At 61.4% G+C, this 17,261-nt stretch overlaps 1 protein-coding gene across 1 annotated transcript in view; it reads right to left on the reverse strand.

The window, feature by feature from the left end:
• The window catches only part of DCHS1 (dachsous cadherin-related 1), a 60,847-nt gene that overhangs the window by 30,554 nt on the left and 13,032 nt on the right, over nucleotides 1-17,261 (reverse strand). Inside the window, 3 exon segments of the mRNA XM_065058596.1 lie at nucleotides 118-354; nucleotides 474-705; nucleotides 1,076-1,264. Of these exon segments, the coding sequence (XP_064914668.1) occupies nucleotides 118-354; nucleotides 474-705; nucleotides 1,076-1,264 (658 nt within the window).

Consider the following 17,261-nt stretch of genomic DNA (forward strand, 5'->3'; position numbering starts at 1 on the left):
TCCTGCGCGGGCGTGACGCTCCCAGCCAGGGCTGTTCTGTGGGGAACCTGGTGTTGGACCGTCAGGATGACTCAGAGACAGGGAAGGTGACTGTTTACAAAAGGGACAGGCCCGTACCTGGAGGGTTCTGGGCCCGGACAGCTCCCACGCTGGCACCCTGCAGCATGTCCTCGGGCACTGTGAAGAAGTACTGAGCTTGCTCAAAGACAGGGGGCGAGACCGTGCCCTCCACGATGCTGATGTTCACCCGGGCATTTGGCTGTGCCTGCAGGCCCCCGCCGTCCTGTGCAGAGATCACCAGCTGCACCAAGGTGTTGGCTTTGCCACTCAGGGACCATGAGAGGGAGATGACACCTAGGGAAGAACGAGTGCACTGCTGAGGTGGCCAAGCAGTGACCTGCGGGCTGGCTTCTACCCTGGCCACGTTCCCTGCTCTGACCGCTGCCTTCTCTGGCTGTCCCAAGCTCGCTCACCTGTGTCCTTGTTGAGGGAGAAGAGCGGGGGCGAGTTTCCCAGGACGATGCGGTAGGTCACCTTTCCGTGCAGGCCCTCGTCCTTGTCGTGGGCAGTCACACGCAGCACGGCTGTACCCGGCATGCTCTGTGTGCTGATGCTGGCAGCGTACTCCAGCGGGTAAAACACCGGGCGGTTGTCGTTTATGTCCTCCAGGAAAACCTTCACATACACCATGGAGTTCAGGCCACCCTGTGGAAGGACCAGATCAGAGATGGTGCAAAGAACAGGGGCAAGGACAACAGCATCTCTACAGTATTAGTGATAGGACAAGAGGAAACGGCCTCAAGTTGTGTCAGGGGAGGTTTAGATTGGGTATGAGGAAAAACGTTCTTCACGGAAAGGGCTGTGGGGCGTTGGAACAGGCTGCCCAGGGCAGCGCTGGAGTCACCACTTTAAAAGGCGTTTAGACGAGGTTCTCAGGGACACGGGTCAGTGCTAGAGTCAGGTTATGGTTGGACTTGATGCTGAGGGTCTCTTCCAAGCGCAAGGATTCTATGACTATCTCCTGCGCGGTGCTGACTCAGCAGCACGGCCTCCCTGCCGCCTCTCCAGCACTCACCCCATCGACCGCAGTGACGGTGAAGTCATAGGCAGACGTGCCCTCATCGCGGTCCAGAGGCTGCACAGTGCACAGCTGCCCCGTGTGCTTGTCGACGCTGAACTGCGTGGGGACAACGCTGACGATGCCAGAGCCAATGGAGTAGGAAAGGGAGCCAAACGTGCCGCTGTCTGCATCTGTGGCTGTCACCTGGATGAGGGAAGACACCACATGAACAGGGCGACCGTCACAAGACCACCAGCCCAACACAGCCCATCACCACGTCCACAACCCAATGCTGTCTCTGTCCTCCCCCTTGCACCCCTGGGGCCACATCCACGGCCCCGGTCAACAGACCCGACTTAGCAAAGGAAAAGGCCACATGGAGAGGGGGTGCAGAAAGGCCAGGCCAAGGATCCAGCAGCCAAGCAGCCCCATCGCACGCAGCTGATGGCCAGCCGGGGACAACCCACGCTGTCACAGCAGCTGCCCTGGCCCTCTGCTCCTTCTTTTCTGCAAAGACACTTAGGGTGAGAAGAAAAACAGCCCCTTTTCACCATGACCCTGGCTCTGTCCTGCTCTCCGAGCTCTGTGCCCAGTAGCCCTGGGCTCAGAGGATGACTGAGGCGGCGCCCAGAGACAGCCAGGGCCGCAAGAATTGCATTAGCAGTTACAGACACAGCAGGAGGATTGGAACTGCTCCCTGCTTGCAAGGCCCCAGCTCCTCCCTGGGCTCCTTGCAGCGCTCAGGTCAGCAGAAAACGGCTCCTTCCCCCGACCGCAGCATCGCTGCCCGTGGCTCATCCACCAGCTGGGAGCTGTGCACGGAGAACAAAGCTGGAGGACGGAGCCAGGAGGGAGGCAGCTGGGCCAGGCCGGGTGAAGCGGAGTTCAGGCCTCGTCAGCCACAGCTCCTCCCAGCAGCAGCGCTGGGGCCGCGGCTCCCGTGAGCGAGCGGCGCAGGAACGCTGCTCGCGCGCCAAGGAAGGGCCCGGCTGGGGGCTGCGAACGGCGCTTTCCTCCGGGCTGGGCCCCCAGCCCGAACCGCTCCCCCCGCCGTCAGACAGGGAGGAACAACGAGAGAGCGCAGGGAACAGCTGGGGCAGGGAGAAAAGAGTACATCAGGTAGAGGTGGGACCTCCCTCTCCACACACCGTATGCTCTGCACCCAGGGAGGGCAGGCGGCGCCCCGGAGCCCCCGGTGGGTCCCGCACCCAGGGAGGGCAGGCGACGCCCCGGAGCCCCCGGTGGGTCCCGCACCCAGGGAGGGCAGGCGGCGCCCCGGAGCGCCCGGTGGGTCCCGCACCCAGGGAGGGCAGGCGGCGCCCCGGAGCGCCCGGTGGGTCCCGCACCCAGGGAGGGCAGGCGGCGCCCCGGAGCCCCCGGTGGGTCCCGCACCCAGGGAGGGCAGGCGGCGCCCCGGAGCGCCCGGTGGGTCCCGCACCCAGGGAGGGCAGGCGGCGCCCCGGAGCGCCCGGTGGGTCCCGCACCCAGGGAGGGCAGGCGGCACCTGCAACACACCCTCACCAGCCATCCTGTCCCGCTGCCCATGGTCTGGGGGGAAGCCCGAGGGGAGAAGCTGAGAGCACATCTGCAATGAGCACCATGCTCCTGTACACAGAACCTGCTCCTCAACCCCGCAGCAGCTGCCAGAAGAAGCGCCATGAAACAGGATCCCCCTTCCCTGCTCCAGCTGCAGAGCTCAGAGCCACAGGTGCCATGGCAGCAGCCCGGCCCAAGGCTCTTTGGGAAACTGAACCCACCTGCCTGCCCCCAGCGCAACATCCGCCCTCCCTCCTGCCCCAGCCCCTTCACTGTGGTCATTTCGGAGCACAAATCTGACCTCACCGACGTTGCTGAAACCTGTATTCAGGTTACCTGTGTTCTGACTCCACGTTGGCTGCTACTACTGGGTAACAGCCCTGCACCAACAGTAGAATCGTGGGCTATGTCTGGCTTTCAGCTGGTAGCATTCACTGCTGCTGCAGATGGAAATGCACCTGAAACTGGTACACTACCACGGTGACTGGAACAGGCACTGCGTGGCAAATTAATAACTTGTTTCCTTCAAAACGGACTGCTTGTCACCCTGAAGGTGCTCTCAAACGCACGCCAGCTGCTTCAATACACTGCCCAGCAACGAGCCCTGCAGCAGAGGAAGGTGTTTTCTTTAGGCTCCTCAGGCCAGGGGCTCTGGGGCTCTGGGACAGCCCCACTCCCCCACCCAAACCGCCCTCTGATGCAGCCGTGCTGCGATACCCCGGCGGATGCTGCCTGGAGATCCAGCTTCTGCCACAGGCGCCGCGTCAGGTTTTGGGAACGGGGAGACTCAGATGAGGTCTCACCACTGAGCAGCACAGCACCATCTCCCTGGCACCCAGAGGCATCTCCCCGCCAGACTGCTCCAGGGCCGGCGGGCGGGCACCGGGGGCGCTGCTGGCTGTGCAGCCAGGGCAAGGCACCCCGGAGGGGTTCCCCTTCTCATCTCGGGCACTCCACCTCCCCATCCTGCTGTGGGACTGTGAACCAATGTCTAACACAAATCCTGCGGGTACAAGCCCACGCAGGGCCCAAGGGAGGTCACGTCGCTGCTACACCAGCACCGGTGCACCCACTGCTGGAGACTTGTGTCTGGTCCTAGTGTCACTAGAGGGTGGTGCTAAAGTGGTGCCCAGAGAAAAGCCACAGGAACGACAAACCCCTGAAGGAGCAGTGAACTGTGCTAGCTCAGCGTGCGGCAGCTGCACAGCTCAGTGGCCGTGGCTGTGGCTGTGGCGCCCCGGCCAGGCCCTCCCGCCCGCAGACTCTGTGTGCTCCGTGGGACCGGGCTGGCCGCCGGCGTCCAGCTCCGCAGCGCCCGACAGCACCCCGAGGGCAGCACAGACCCCGGCGTGGTGGGGCGATGCCTCCCGGGGAGGGTCTGAGCAGCCACTGGGTATGGCAGACACCTCTGTCCAGCCGGGACACGCAGCCGCAGACCGCGGAGCACGCGCAGTCTGGGACATCCTGCACGTTTTTAGCTGTGGGGGTAATTAACCACCAAAAGGGCTCATCACGGCCTGTGGTGAATTCACCACTCCTGGAAATTTTAAAACCGAGTCTGGATATTTCTCTAGGAACTTCGCTAGAAGCTAAAGCAGGGCAGCCCCAGGCTCTCCGTCCAGCGCCCACCCAAATCTTGGACCAACAGCTGGTTTTACTGTTGCTTACTTATGAGGCTCCTGATGTTTGCCTGAGAAGTACGAGGGAAATGGGGTCGAGCTGTCTATGGAGCAGCCCAGGAAACACCCCACTGAGGGCTGTGTAGGGCCCGCTGCTGAATCTGTGGGAGTCAGAGCTCTGAGCCCGAAGGCAGCTCCTACGGCACCGCCACCTCTGCGCTCTGCACGCCCGCGGGGCAGGGCTGCTGCTCCCCGGAGGAGCCAGAACAGACGCAGGAGGCTGCGGCTGCGAATAAGACGCTTGCACGAGCTTGCAGGGTCAGCATGCAGGTATGAGGTGCGCACAAAGTTGTGGGGTCACCTCATCCGCACAGGACGCCTGCGCGAGCTTGCAGGATCGCCACAGGCAGACCAGGCACAATGCTCAGAGCTGAAGTGCATGCTGTTTTCTGCCCAAGACCACAGCGTGTGCAGCTGCAACCCCACGTACCGAGAGCAGAGACATCCCCAAAGCACAGGTGCAGTGAGACCTCCCATTTGGTGAAAATGTTCTGTGCTGTGTCTGACCGCGAAGCCAGAGCCCCGTACTCTCCCCGTGCTGGGGCTCCAGAGGGTGCTCCATGAGGCACAGAGCGGGGTGACCCTGCAGCTCCGACATCGCGACTCCAGATGTTCCCATTCACAGACCCAGCCAGACCAGCAGTGAGAAGGGAGACACGGTTAATTGTTTCTACAGTTCTTTACATTCTCTGCTGAACACCTACTTCTAATCACTGCTATTACCCCAGAGTCTGATTCTTCCCCTGTAAGACCAAGGTTGTTCTCAGAACCCCTGTGCGCTGGTATTGCCAGGTGGACCAGGCAGCCCACCCCCTTCCTGGATAAACCAGCTGCAGAGTCAGAGGGTTTTCTGGCCCGTAACCTTCCTGTTCTATCTTGTAGGAGCCCATTCTGCAAAGGGAAATCCTTTGCCGTCAGGAGATGAGGGCTGCACCAATGCATCTTGATATTGCACAAGGGTTGTGTTTCTGACAGCAGCCAGATCTTGGTCTTGAAGAGAAAGGAGGCTGAGAGTCAGGGTCCTGCAGAGCATCCTGCTCGAGTGCAGAATGAGGCCGGGGTTTCTGAGTAGCACGGGCCGGTGCTCCTGCCTGCCGTTTGGCCTTGTTAAGATGGCGTTGGCTGCGAGCACGGGATTTCTCTGGAACCCGCTGCAGCCGTGCACAGCACCGGGAGCGTTACTCTCCCTCCTTGCCTTGTCCTCTCGTTCTGCTCCTGGGATAGCCCGGCCCTCATCCAGCCTCCCAGAGCCCACTCAGCCCGGGCAGCGCTGGTGACCCAGCACTGCGCGCTGTGCCCTGTGCCAGCCGTGGCCAGACCCAGCACTGCGCCCTGTGCCAGCCATGGACAGACCCAGCACTGTGCCCTGTGCCAGCCGTGGCCAGACCCAGCACTGCGCCCTGTGCCCTGTGCCAGCCGTGGCCAGACCCAGCACTGTGCCCTGTGCCCTGTGCCAGCCGTGGCCAGACCCAGCACTGCGCCCTGTGCCCTGTGCCAGCCGTGGCCAGACCCAGCACTGCGCCCTGTGCCAGCCGTGGCCAGACCCAGCACTGCGCGCTGTGCCAGCTGTGGCCAGACCCAGCACTGTGCCCTGTGCCCTGTGCCAGCCGTGGCCAGACCCAGCACTGCGCGCTGTGCCCTGTGCCAGCTGTGGCCAGACCCAGCACTGCGTTCTGTGCCAGCCATGGCCAGACCCAGCACTGCGCCCTGTGCCCTGTGCCAGCCGTGGCCAGACCCAGCACTGCGCCCTGTGCCCTGTGCCAGCCGTGGCCAGACCCAGCACTGTGCCCTGTGCCCTGTGCCAGCCGTGGCCAGACCCAGCACTGCGCCCTGTGCCCTGTGCCAGCCGTGGCCAGACCCAGCACTGCGCCCTGTGCCAGCCATGGCCAGACCCAGCACTGCGCCCTGTGCCCTGTGCCAGCCGTGGCCAGACCCAGCACTGCGCCCTGTGCCCTGTGCCAGCTGTGGCCAGACCCAGCACTGCGCCCTGTGCCCTGTGCCAGCCGTGGCCAGACCCAGCACTGCGCCCTGTGCCCTGTGCCAGCCGTGGCCAGACCCAGCACTGCGCGCTGTGCCCTGTGCCAGCCATGGCCAGACCCAGCACTGCGCCCTGTGCCCTGTGCCAGCCGTGGTCAGACCCAGCACTGCGCCCTGTGCCCTGTGCCAGCCATGGCCAGACCCAGCACTGCGCCCTGTGCCCTGTGCCAGCCATGGCCAGACCCAGCACTGTGCCCTGTGCCAGCTGTGCCCAGACCCAGCACTGCGCGGTCCATCAGGACAGCACACCCAGGCACGGGAACGGTCCATTGGGACAGCACACCCAGGCACGGGAACGGTCCATCAGGACAGCACACCCAGGCACAGGAACGGTCCATCGGGTCAGCACACCCAGGCACGGGAACGGTCCATCGGGTCAGCACACCCAGGCATGGGAACGGTCCATCGGGACAGCACAGCCCGGCACAGGAACGGTCCATCGGGACAGCACAGCCCGGCACAGGAACGGTCCATCGGGACAGCACAGCCCGGCACAGGAACGGTCCATCGGGACAGCACAGCCCGGCACAGGAACGGTCCATCGGGACAGCACAGCCCGGCACAGGAACGGTCCATCGGGACAGCACAGCCCGGCATGGGAACGGTCCATCGGGACAGCACAGCCCGGCATGGGAACGGTCCATCGGGACAGCACAGCCCGGCACGGGAACGGTCCAGCCCGGTGCTCAGCAAAACAAGGAGACGTATCAGCAGATGGCCTCGGCTAAGCAGCGACCTTAGGGCTAAGCTGCAACGCCAAAAGGAAGCATATGGGAGGTGGGCGCGGGGCAAGCTGCAAAAGAGGACTTTATTAACACTGCCCAGGCATGGAGGGATGGTGTCAGGAATGAAAACTTCAATGAGGTTGAGACTCACAAGGAAAACTGAGGCTGCTAAGAAGACCCTCTACCACTGTATTGGTAGCAAAAGGCTGAATACAGGCGCATTTATGAATGCGGTGGGTGATTTAGCGGCAGCAGACACAGACACGACTGGGACACTCAACGCCTCCTCTACCTCAGCCTTCACCAACAAGGTCTCCCAGGCCTCCATGCTTTTTGGAAGGGTTCAGGGAGTTACGAGACAGGGATGAACACTAAGTCAGGATTTCTTCAGTGAACCTGATCAGTAGAAATCCATGGGATCTCACAGGCTGCATCGACAGGTGCTGACAGGGCTGCTCTTTCAAATGTGGTGGAGATCAGGGGAGACCCCTGACAATTGGAGGAAAGAGAATATTTCGCCCCACCGTTAGAAAAGGCAAGAAGGGTGATCCGAGGGTCTACAGTCTTGTCTGCCGCACTCCGGTCCCTGGGACAATCATGGGGTAGCCCCCCGGAGCACGTTTTCAGCCACAGGAGCAGCCTGGGAGGGAACAGCGTGGACTGACTGTCCTGTCTGCTTCCCGCGGTGCAGTGACGGATCTGTGGCTGACGGCTCTGGACAACAATCGCCCTGACTTCAGGAAGGATTTTGGCATCCTCTCCCACCGTCCTCATGTCCAAGGCAGGATGCTATGTTTGGAGGGCTGGACCAGCGGGTGGTCACAAACGGGTTGGAATGCTGGGCTCAGAGCGGGGTGGGTGACAAGTGTCCACAGGGACCAGCCCGGGGACCTCTCCTGCCGAACATCCTCAGCAATGACCCTCACTCTGTGCAGGCACAGAGCGCTCGCTCGTCAGGGTGACAAGTGTCCCCGGCCTGGGCAGGGGGACGCAGCTGACACAGGCACGGGCACCCGCGGGCCTCGGCCAGGCGGGAGGAGGGGGCTGACGGGGACCGTGTGCGCCTCGGCGAGGACCAGCGCCAAGCGCTACTCTGGCCCTGCGCCACCGCTCCCCGGGACGGCCAGGCTGCGGATCAGCTGTGGGGACAACGTCCTGGGGTACGGGTGGGTGCTGAGCGGGACACGAGCCCCGGTGACCAGGAGAGCCCAGCAGCAGCACCCGGGGTGCAAGCAGGGGCACAGCCCGGAGCTGGAGGGCCGGGACTGTCCTCCCCTCTCGTCGGTCCTGGTAAACCACACCTAGACACCGCAGGGACCGTGGGGCCCCCGGGACAGGAGAGACCTCAACAAACCGCAGCGAGTTCGGGTGAATCCACGGAGCCGGTCAGGGCTGGAGCAGCTGCCCACAAGGAGCTGCAGGGTGCCCGGGCCGCTCGTCCTGCGGGAGGAGGCTGCAGACCCAGCAGAGAGCTGCCAGCACCCACGGGGCCATCGAGGGAACAGAGCCGGGCCCTGCACCGCGGTGCACAGCACGAGAACAGAGCCGGGCCCCGCACCGCGGTGCACAGCACGAGAACAGAGCCGGGCCCCGCACCGCGGTGCACGGCACGAGAACAGAGCCGGGCCCCGCACCGCGGTGCACAGCACTAGAACAGAGCCGGGCCCCGCACCGCGGTGCACAGCACGAGAACAGAGCCGGGCCCCGCACCGCGGTGCACAGCACTAGAACAGAGCCGGGCCCTGCACCGCGGTGCACAGCACTAGAACAGAGCCGGGCCCCGCACCGCGGTGCACAGCACGAGAACAGAGCCGGGCCCCGCACCGCGGTGCACAGCACTAGAACAGAGCCGGGCCCCGCACCGCGGTGCACAGCACGAGAACAGAGCCGGGCCCCGCACCGCGGTGCACAGCACTAGAACAGAGCCGGGCCCTGCACCGCGGTGCACAGCACTAGAACAGAGCCGGGCCCCGCACCGCGGTGCACAGCACGAGAACAGAGCCGGGCCCTGCACCGCGGTGCACAGCACGAGAACAGAGCCGGGCCCTGCACCGCGGTGCACAGCACGAGAACAGAGCCGGGCCCTGCACCGCGGTGCACAGCACGAGAACAGAGCCGGGCCCCGCACCGCGGTGCACAGCACGAGAACAGAGCCGGGCCCTGCACCGCGGTGCACAGCAATGAGAACAGAGCCGGGCCCTGCACCGCGGTGCACAGCACGAGAACAGAGCCGGGCCCTGCACCGCGGTGCACAGCAATGAGAACAGAGCCGGGCCCCGCACCGCGGTGCACAGCACGAGAACAGAGCCGGCCCCGCACCGCGGTGCACAGCAATGAGAACAGAGCCGGGCCCTGCACCGCGGTGCACAGCAATGAGAACAGAGCCGGGCCCCGCACCGCGGTGCACAGCACGAGAACAGAGCCGGGCCCCGCACCGCGGTGCACAGCACGAGAACAGAGCCGGGCCCCGCACCGCGGTGCACAGCACTAGAGCAGAGCCGGGCCCTGCACCGCGGTGCACAGCACTAGAACAGAGCCCACCAGAGCGGGTTGAAACGAGAACCTCAGGCTGGACACGGGGAAAGATTTTTCCCGGTGAGGACCATCCGGGTTTGGAGCAAGTCGTTGATCCTTGGGGGTTTTCAGGACGCTGCTGGATGAGCTGTGAGCAGCCTGGTCTGACCCAACAGCTTCAAGAAGGAGGCTGGACCAGAGACTTGCAAGGTCTCTGCAATCCGAATGGCCCCTGCTGCAGTGATCCAGCTCAGCACAGGCTCCCGGACGCTGGCGAAGCAGCTTCCCCTGCTCCCCCCGGCCCGCGCTGCTGCGCAGAGCTGCCCTCTGGCTCCTCGTCCAGCACTCGGTGCACCCGGTGCTGTACGGCCCCTGGTCCCGAACTCCGCAGGGTCCCTGTCTCACCACTCACAGCAGCCCCAGTTTGCTGCAGCGAACCCAGCAACAGATGCTCCTGCTCCTCTTCTCCCCGTCACACCCGGGCCGTTCCCAGTTCTCCTCTGGACGCACGCGCTCCTTTCCTGGGCCCGCGGGGCAGACGCCGCGCACTTGGGCGGGCTCCAGCACCCCCAAACCCTGTTCATCTACAGGCGGAGGCGGCAGGACCAGCCGGCTTTTCCTCATGGGCTCGTGTCCCCACGAGAAGGCAGGAGCCTCACACCAAGGCTACGGCACCCCAGCACCCTCCCCACGCATACAGCACCACGTACATCGTCCTGCAGCTCCCCACTTCTGTGCACGACCCACGGCAGGGTCACAGCTGCCGAGGGCCAGCGGACAACAAGAAGAGATACGGATTGCTGGGCGGTGTGTCCAGCAGAGTCCACATCTCCCAGACACTCCCGAACGTGGCAAAAACGGTGATTCCATCTATTTCATCCTGCGAAGCCTCCACTCGGCACTGTCACACAGCAGAACGAACACGTTCCTGCGCTCACGCTCTGCCCCCCTGCCCTCACCTGCAGGCTTCTCTGCTTTGCCCGCCGGGACCCATCTCTAGCACCTCCAGAACTCCCTCCTTGGCTGTTTTCACAGCTCCAGCACGTCCAGGGCCCATCTTTCAGATGACTCTTTCCATGGGTCCTGGCAAGGGCAAAGCCTCCCCACGCAGGCACGGCTGACGGTGCCCAGGTGATACGCAGCCCAAGAGAGAGAACACTCACCAGTGAAGGCAGGAAGAAGCATGAACCAGCCCTTTTCCCAAGGGCCAGGAGACACCCCCTGTTTGACTTGGAACAAGCTTATACTACGGCGACAGACAGCAGTGGTCAGCAGGACCCCGTGCCGCTCGTTAGCCCATGTTTCAGTCCTAGTTTGTACTTGCAGACGACAAGATAGGCTGGTAATTTTAAGGTTATTTAGTAGTAGGTTGTATGCTTGGGTTTTATTGTTTTCTCCTCACACCAGCCAAGGGCACACCGTGTAGCAGCGCGGACCAAAGGCTGGGCTGCGAAGGAAAACCTGACGGAGGGGAGCTAAGATTTTGCATTCTAAACAAGTGAAGCAAGAGGAGGTGAAGGCAGAGGGAAGCCAGTGAGGACGTGTCGCTGACAGCCCGAGCCAGAGGCCAGCGTCCTGGCACTGCTGGTGCAACCTGGAGATCCAAATGGAAATCAGGGGCTGGAGACTGATTCCGGAGCCAGGGACCACCAGCATTGTTTGGGGAAACGCTGCATTTCACCGGCAGACTTTGCAGACGAGCTGTTCAGTACAGGCCGCTGTCAATCAGTGCTGAGCCGTGACCCCGAGCAGGATGGGGAGAGAGGACACAGGCATCCAAACGCCGACAGCTGCTGGGTGGGCAGTGAGCCCCACAGGCAGCCCAGCAGGGTGTTTTGTACATGGACAGCCTCTCCGTGTCTACGCAAGTTGTTTGCAAACACTGTAAGAAGTCTGAGGACTTTCTCAAGTCCAAATGCATGACAAACAGTGCACAGCATACTGAGAGAGACGGCGGAATTGTTCACGCACGGCCCACCGGCAGTCCTGGCTAACTGGGGTGTCCCAGATGACTGGAGGTTAGCAGGTGTGATGCCCGTCTACAAGGGATGGGTGGAGGATCTGGAGAGCTGCAGGACCGTCAGTCTGACCTCAGCGCCAGGGAGAAGATCATCCTGTGGAGAAGATCATCCTGAGTGCCACCACATGGCAGTACAGGACAGCCGGGTGACGGGGCTCAGTCAGCACGGGTTTGTGAAAGGCAGGTCCTGCTTGACCAGCTCGACCTTCTGTGACAAGGCGACCCACCCAGTGGGTGAGGGAAGGGCTGTGGGTGCTGTGTAGAGTTTAGTAAAGCCTTAGATACTGTTTCCCACAGCATTCTCCTGAAAAACTCGCAGCTCATGGCTTGGAGAGCTGTACTCTTTGCTGGGTAAAATACTGTCCGGACAGCTGGGCCCAAAGAGCTGTGGTGATGGAGCCAAATCAAGCCAGCTGGTGGCCGGTCAGGAGTGGCGTCCCCAGGGCTCAGTGCTGGGGCCAGTTCTGTCTAATCTCTTTACAGTGATCTGGAGGAGGGGATCCAGGGCACCCTCACTAAGTGTGCAGATGACACCAAGTTGGGTGGGAGTGTTGATCTGTGTGAGGGCCGGAAGGCCGTACAGAGGGTCTGGAACAGCTGGATCAAGGGGCTGAGGCCATTTTTACAAGGTTCACCAAGGCCAAGTGCCGGGTCACACCAACCCCATGGACGCTGCAGCTGGGGAACAGCGGCTGGAAAAGGCCCTGGGGGTGCTGGTGGCAGCGGCTGAACATGAGCCAGCGTGTGCCCAGGTGGCCAAGAGGCCACAGGATCCTGGCTGGTACCAGCACTGGTGTGGCCAGCAGGCCCAGGGCAGTGACCGTCCCTGTGCTGGGACCTGGGGGGACAAACCGCCAATCCTGGGGCAGTTCTGGGACCCTTATGCCAAGAAAGGCCTTGAGGTGCTGGAGGGAGTGGAGAGAAGGGAACGGAGCTGGTGAGGGGCTGGAGCACAAGTGCGATGGAGCAGATGAGGGACCTGGGGGTTCAGCTGGAGAACAGGAGCTGAGGGGAGACCTTCTGATCTCTGAACTGCCTGAAAGGAGCTCGGGCCATGGAGGACGTTGGTCTCTCCTCCCAAGCAACAAGTGATAGATGAGAGGAAATGGCCTCAAGTTGTACCAGGGGATGTTTACATTGGATATTAGGAAAAAAGTATTCACAGAAATGGTTATCAAACATCGGAACAGGCTGCCCAGGGCAGTGGTTGAGCCACCATCCCTGGAGGTATCTAAAATACAGGTAGATGTGGTGCTAAGGGACATGGTTTAGCGGTGGACTCGGCAATGATGGGTTTGCAGTTGGACTTGATGATCTTAAGGGTCTTTTACAACCCAAATTATGCCATGATCCTATGATTCTAATATTTAGAGATGTGATTATCCAGATCCTGTGAGCTCAGACTTAGGAAGACCACGCAGTTTGTGAAAGCTGGCACACAAAGGGCAGGCCAGCAGAACTGCGCTAACCGGAAAACAAACCAAAGTGCAAAATGTTAACGTAAGATAGCTACAGTTCGGCACAAGCACCACCTGCGTGCCAGGGAGAGCTGCTGAGGCCCAAGGGACGGACCAGTAAACGCGAGGGGAGCCGCACAGGGGTGGCGTGAGGCTGGGGCACGCTGCTGTTGTTTCTGCACTAAACAGCACCGAGCCATGGAACCACAGAACAGTTCGGGTTGGAGGCGACTTCCAGAGGCCGTCTAGTCCGGTCCTCTGCGACGGGCAGAGGCGTCTTCGGCTAAATCAGGTTGCTGATGCCAAGTTAGGAAAAGAAACTGGGTGAAAGTGACAGGCAAAATATATTATTCCTTTTATTAATATATAATGGATGCAAATGAAATGGCATATGCCCCCTGGGACCCAAAAATGTGTTAAAGAACCCAGGGGATGAACCTGACGCTGTGTTTTGAAGACTTTTCTTTGATGGGTATAGAAAAGGTTGTTCATGGAGGGGCTCAGGGAATACATTCGGGCATTTTCTGCTGAAATCACTAACTGATCATTGTAATTACATGAAAATGTAGCTGTTTGCACTCAGTTTCCAGCTGGATTTGAATCTGGCAGGGATGTCAAAGTCAAGAAGGGTTCTGTGAGCGCACAGGTGATGAGAGGCCTGGGGAAACGCGGCCCACAGCTGAAGGAGACGGGACCTGGTGGGACGGGACACACAGGTCTGGGGTACCTAACGCCTTCTTTACCAGCAAGACCTGTCTCCAGGGGTCCCGTGTCCCCGAAACTGGAGGGAAGCTGGAACAAAGAAGAGGTACCCTTGTTGAAGAGGATCAGGTCAGCGAGGTCTTAAGCAAACTGGACATACGTAAGTCCTTGGGCCCTGTTGGGATGCACCCACAAGTGCTAAGATGGCAGATGCCGTTGAGGCCACTCTCAGTCATCGTTGCTCAGTCACAGTGTTTGGGAGAAGTGCCTGAAGACTGCAGGGAAGTAAACGTCACTCCTGCCTTCAAGAAGGGTGAGCAGGGGGACCCAGGTCGCTACAGATAGTCAGTCCTACCTCGGTCCCTGGGAAGGTGATGGGGCAGCTAATCCTGGAAACCACTTCCATGCACATAAAGGACAAGGAAATCATCAGGAGTAATCAGCATGGCTCCAAGCAAACGGAAGTCGTGCTTGACCAACCTGATAAATGACCGGCCTGGCAGATGAAGGAAAAGCAGTGGATATGGTCCACCTGCACTTCTGTAAGGCCTTTACCACTGTCTCCCATAAGATCCTACAGACAAGCTGTTGAAGAATGGCTGGGCTAGCAGACAGCGAGGTGGATTGAAACCGGGCCCAACGGCTCAGCCCAGAGGGTGCTGGTCAGCAGCAAAACATCTGCTTGCAGGCCAGTGGCTGGCAGCGTACCTCAGGGTCAGTGCTGCGTCCGGCCCCGTCCAGCACCCTCACTGGGACCTGGATGGTGAAGCAGAGTGCACCTCAGGACACTTGCTGATGACACCAGACTGGAAGGAACAGCTGGCACCCCAGAAGGTTGCGCTGCCATCCAGAGGGACCTCGAGGAGCTGGAGAGCTGGGCTGACGGGAACTGCAAGCTCAACAAGGGCAAAGTCCCCCACCTAGGGCGGGACAGCTTGTGGAAAACGTGCTGGGGACACCCAGCCGGAGAGCAGCTCGGCAAGAAGGGCCCGGGGCTCCTGGTGGACACCGACCGAAGATGAGACAGCAATGTGTCCTCGCCGCGAAGAAGGGGAACAGTGCCCTGGGCTGCGTCAGGCGCGCTGTCGGCAGGCTGAGGGAGGCGATCCTGCCCTCTGCTCAGCACCGCTGAGGCCACAGCTGGAGTGCTGGGCCCGGTGCTGGGCTCCCCAGCACAGGAGAGAGATGGACACACTGGACAGAGCCCAGCGAAAGGCCACGAAGGCGAAGAAGGGACCGGAACATCTCTCCTATGAGGAAAGGCCGAGAGCTGGGACTGTTCAGCCTGGAGAAGAGAACAGCTAGGGGAGATACATCCATACGTGGAAGAGAACACCAAGAGAAGAGAGCCAGGCTCTTCCCAGCGGGGCCAGTGCTAGGACCAGAGGCAAAGGGCACAAACTGCTCCCGCTGAACAGCAGGAAGCACTTTCTACTGCGAGGGTGACCAAATGCTGGCACAAGTTGCCCAGGTAGGTGGTGGAGGTTCCATGCCTGGAGGTATTGAAAAGCCGTCTGGACATGGTCCCTGGAAACCAACCCAGATGGCACTGCTTGAGCATGGGGGGGTTGCACTAGGTTGTCTCAAGAGGTCACCTCCTCCCTTCCCGCCTCAGCCATTCTGTGACCTCCAGCCAACGGCCTCCTTGGACCGCCATTCAGTTCCCCATTCAGCTCCAGTCCTTCTGAGCGCCGATCTGCTCCACCAGACCTGCACCACAGCCCCGACGGCACTGTCAGCCACGTCTGCTGCCTGCCCCTCCTTCCCTGAGCACTCGGTGAGAAGACGCCGCTCGTGTTCCCTGCAGTTGGGCAGAGGAGCGTCTCACGGAGCGCTGCGGCCAAAGCGAAGCAGAGCTGGATGACACAGAGCAGCGAGATGGCTCAGGGTTAGGCAGAAAGAAAGCAAGGCACCCATCTTAGGGAGCTTTGAGTGTTGTGAGGGCACGTGTGCCTCTCCCCTCTGCATGGAGAACTGGGAGGACAAAGAGGCCTTGTTATTTCATGCCCTTCTCCTAGTCCCCAGGCAAGACGGGAGGTACGAGAGGAGCCATGACACCACAAAGCTCCTACGTTTCGCAGTCGGGGCTGGATGGAGAAGCGCAGCCTCACACATCAGCTGTCAGAGTCAAAGCTTCTCCGCCACAGGCCCACCCAGAGGCAACACCAGGGCCCCTCAGACACAGCCATTCCTTGCCCTCCCAGCCCCACTGCTCACCCTGTGCCCCCTACACAGCCCGCAGTGCTGGAAAGGGATGGAGCGCTCCTCAGCCGCTCGGGGCTCCGTTCCCTGGCTGTCCTCCCCATCTCCAGCGAGCGCAGTCAGCAGGCGGGGAGCTCATCTGGAGCCCTGCCCTGGCTGGATCTCTGCTACGCACATGTTACGCTGTGGCTTTGGCAAACATCTGGCTCTGGGCTCCCGCCCCTCCGAGTGACGGCTCTTGGTGGGAGAGGAGGAGAGGCTGGCGCCAGTGTGGTCAGCGATCCCACGCACGACTCCCTCTGCCTGAGTGTGTGCCAGGCGTCCTGCCCTCCCAGCCCTGGCACAGCTGCTGGCCAGCTAAAAGCAGCCAGGGAGCGGCCACGGCTGCTATTTCAGGAGCTGCCGCTGGCTCGGGGCTGGGTCCCAGCCTCCAGCACGCCCAGGCCTCGGGGGAGAGAGCGGGGTCAGGGTTCGGCCCCAGTGACGGCGCGGCACGCGTGGCCGAGGCGAGGGTCAGCCCGCGGCGGCAGGGAGCAGCACGGCCGGGGAGCCCCGCACAGCTGCTCGCGGCACTGGCTCCCGCCGCCCCACGGCCGTGGGGCAAGGCAAGGGTGCTGCCTGGCGGCCCCACAGCCCAGGCGTGGGCAGGCCCAGGGCTGCCAGAGCCACGCACGGCAACGCATGGACAACGGGGGCAGCGCGCGGCTCCAGCGCGGCTCTGGGACGGGGTAAAGCCCTCGGGTTTGAGGGGGAGGGGAAACAGTTCAATCACAGATGCTGGCAAGGAGGTAGAATCATAGAAACACAGAATGTCCTCAGTTGGAAGGGACACACAAGGATCCTCAAGTCCAACTGCTGTCCCCGAGAATGACAACCCCAAAATTCACACCATGTGTCTGAGGGTGTTGTCCAAACACTTCTTGGGGCCGTGACACCTCCCTGGGGAGCCTGTTCCAGTGTCCAGAACCCTCCGGGTGAAGAACCTTTTCCTCATGGCCAGCCTGAACCTCCCCTGGAACATCTTGAAGGGTGTTGGTCTGTTCTCCCAAGGAACAAGCGACAGGACAAGAGGAAATGGCCTCAAGTTGTGCCAGGAGAGGTTTGGATTGGATTAGGAAAAAATTCTTCATGGAAAGGGTTGTCAGGCATTGGAACAGGCTGCCCAGGGCAGTGGTGCAGTCACCACTTCAAAAGGCGTTTAGACGAGGTTCTCAGGACATGGGTTAGTGCTGGAGTCAGGTTATGGTTGGACTCGATGATCCTGAGGTCTCTTCCAACCGAAATGATTCTGTGACCTTCCTGCATTCCCGCAGGCTCTGTCAAGGCAGG

Source organism: Columba livia, chromosome 1 (genome assembly GCF_036013475.1).
Source record: "Columba livia isolate bColLiv1 breed racing homer chromosome 1, bColLiv1.pat.W.v2, whole genome shotgun sequence".
NCBI classification, from domain to species: Eukaryota; Metazoa; Chordata; class Aves; order Columbiformes; family Columbidae; genus Columba; species Columba livia.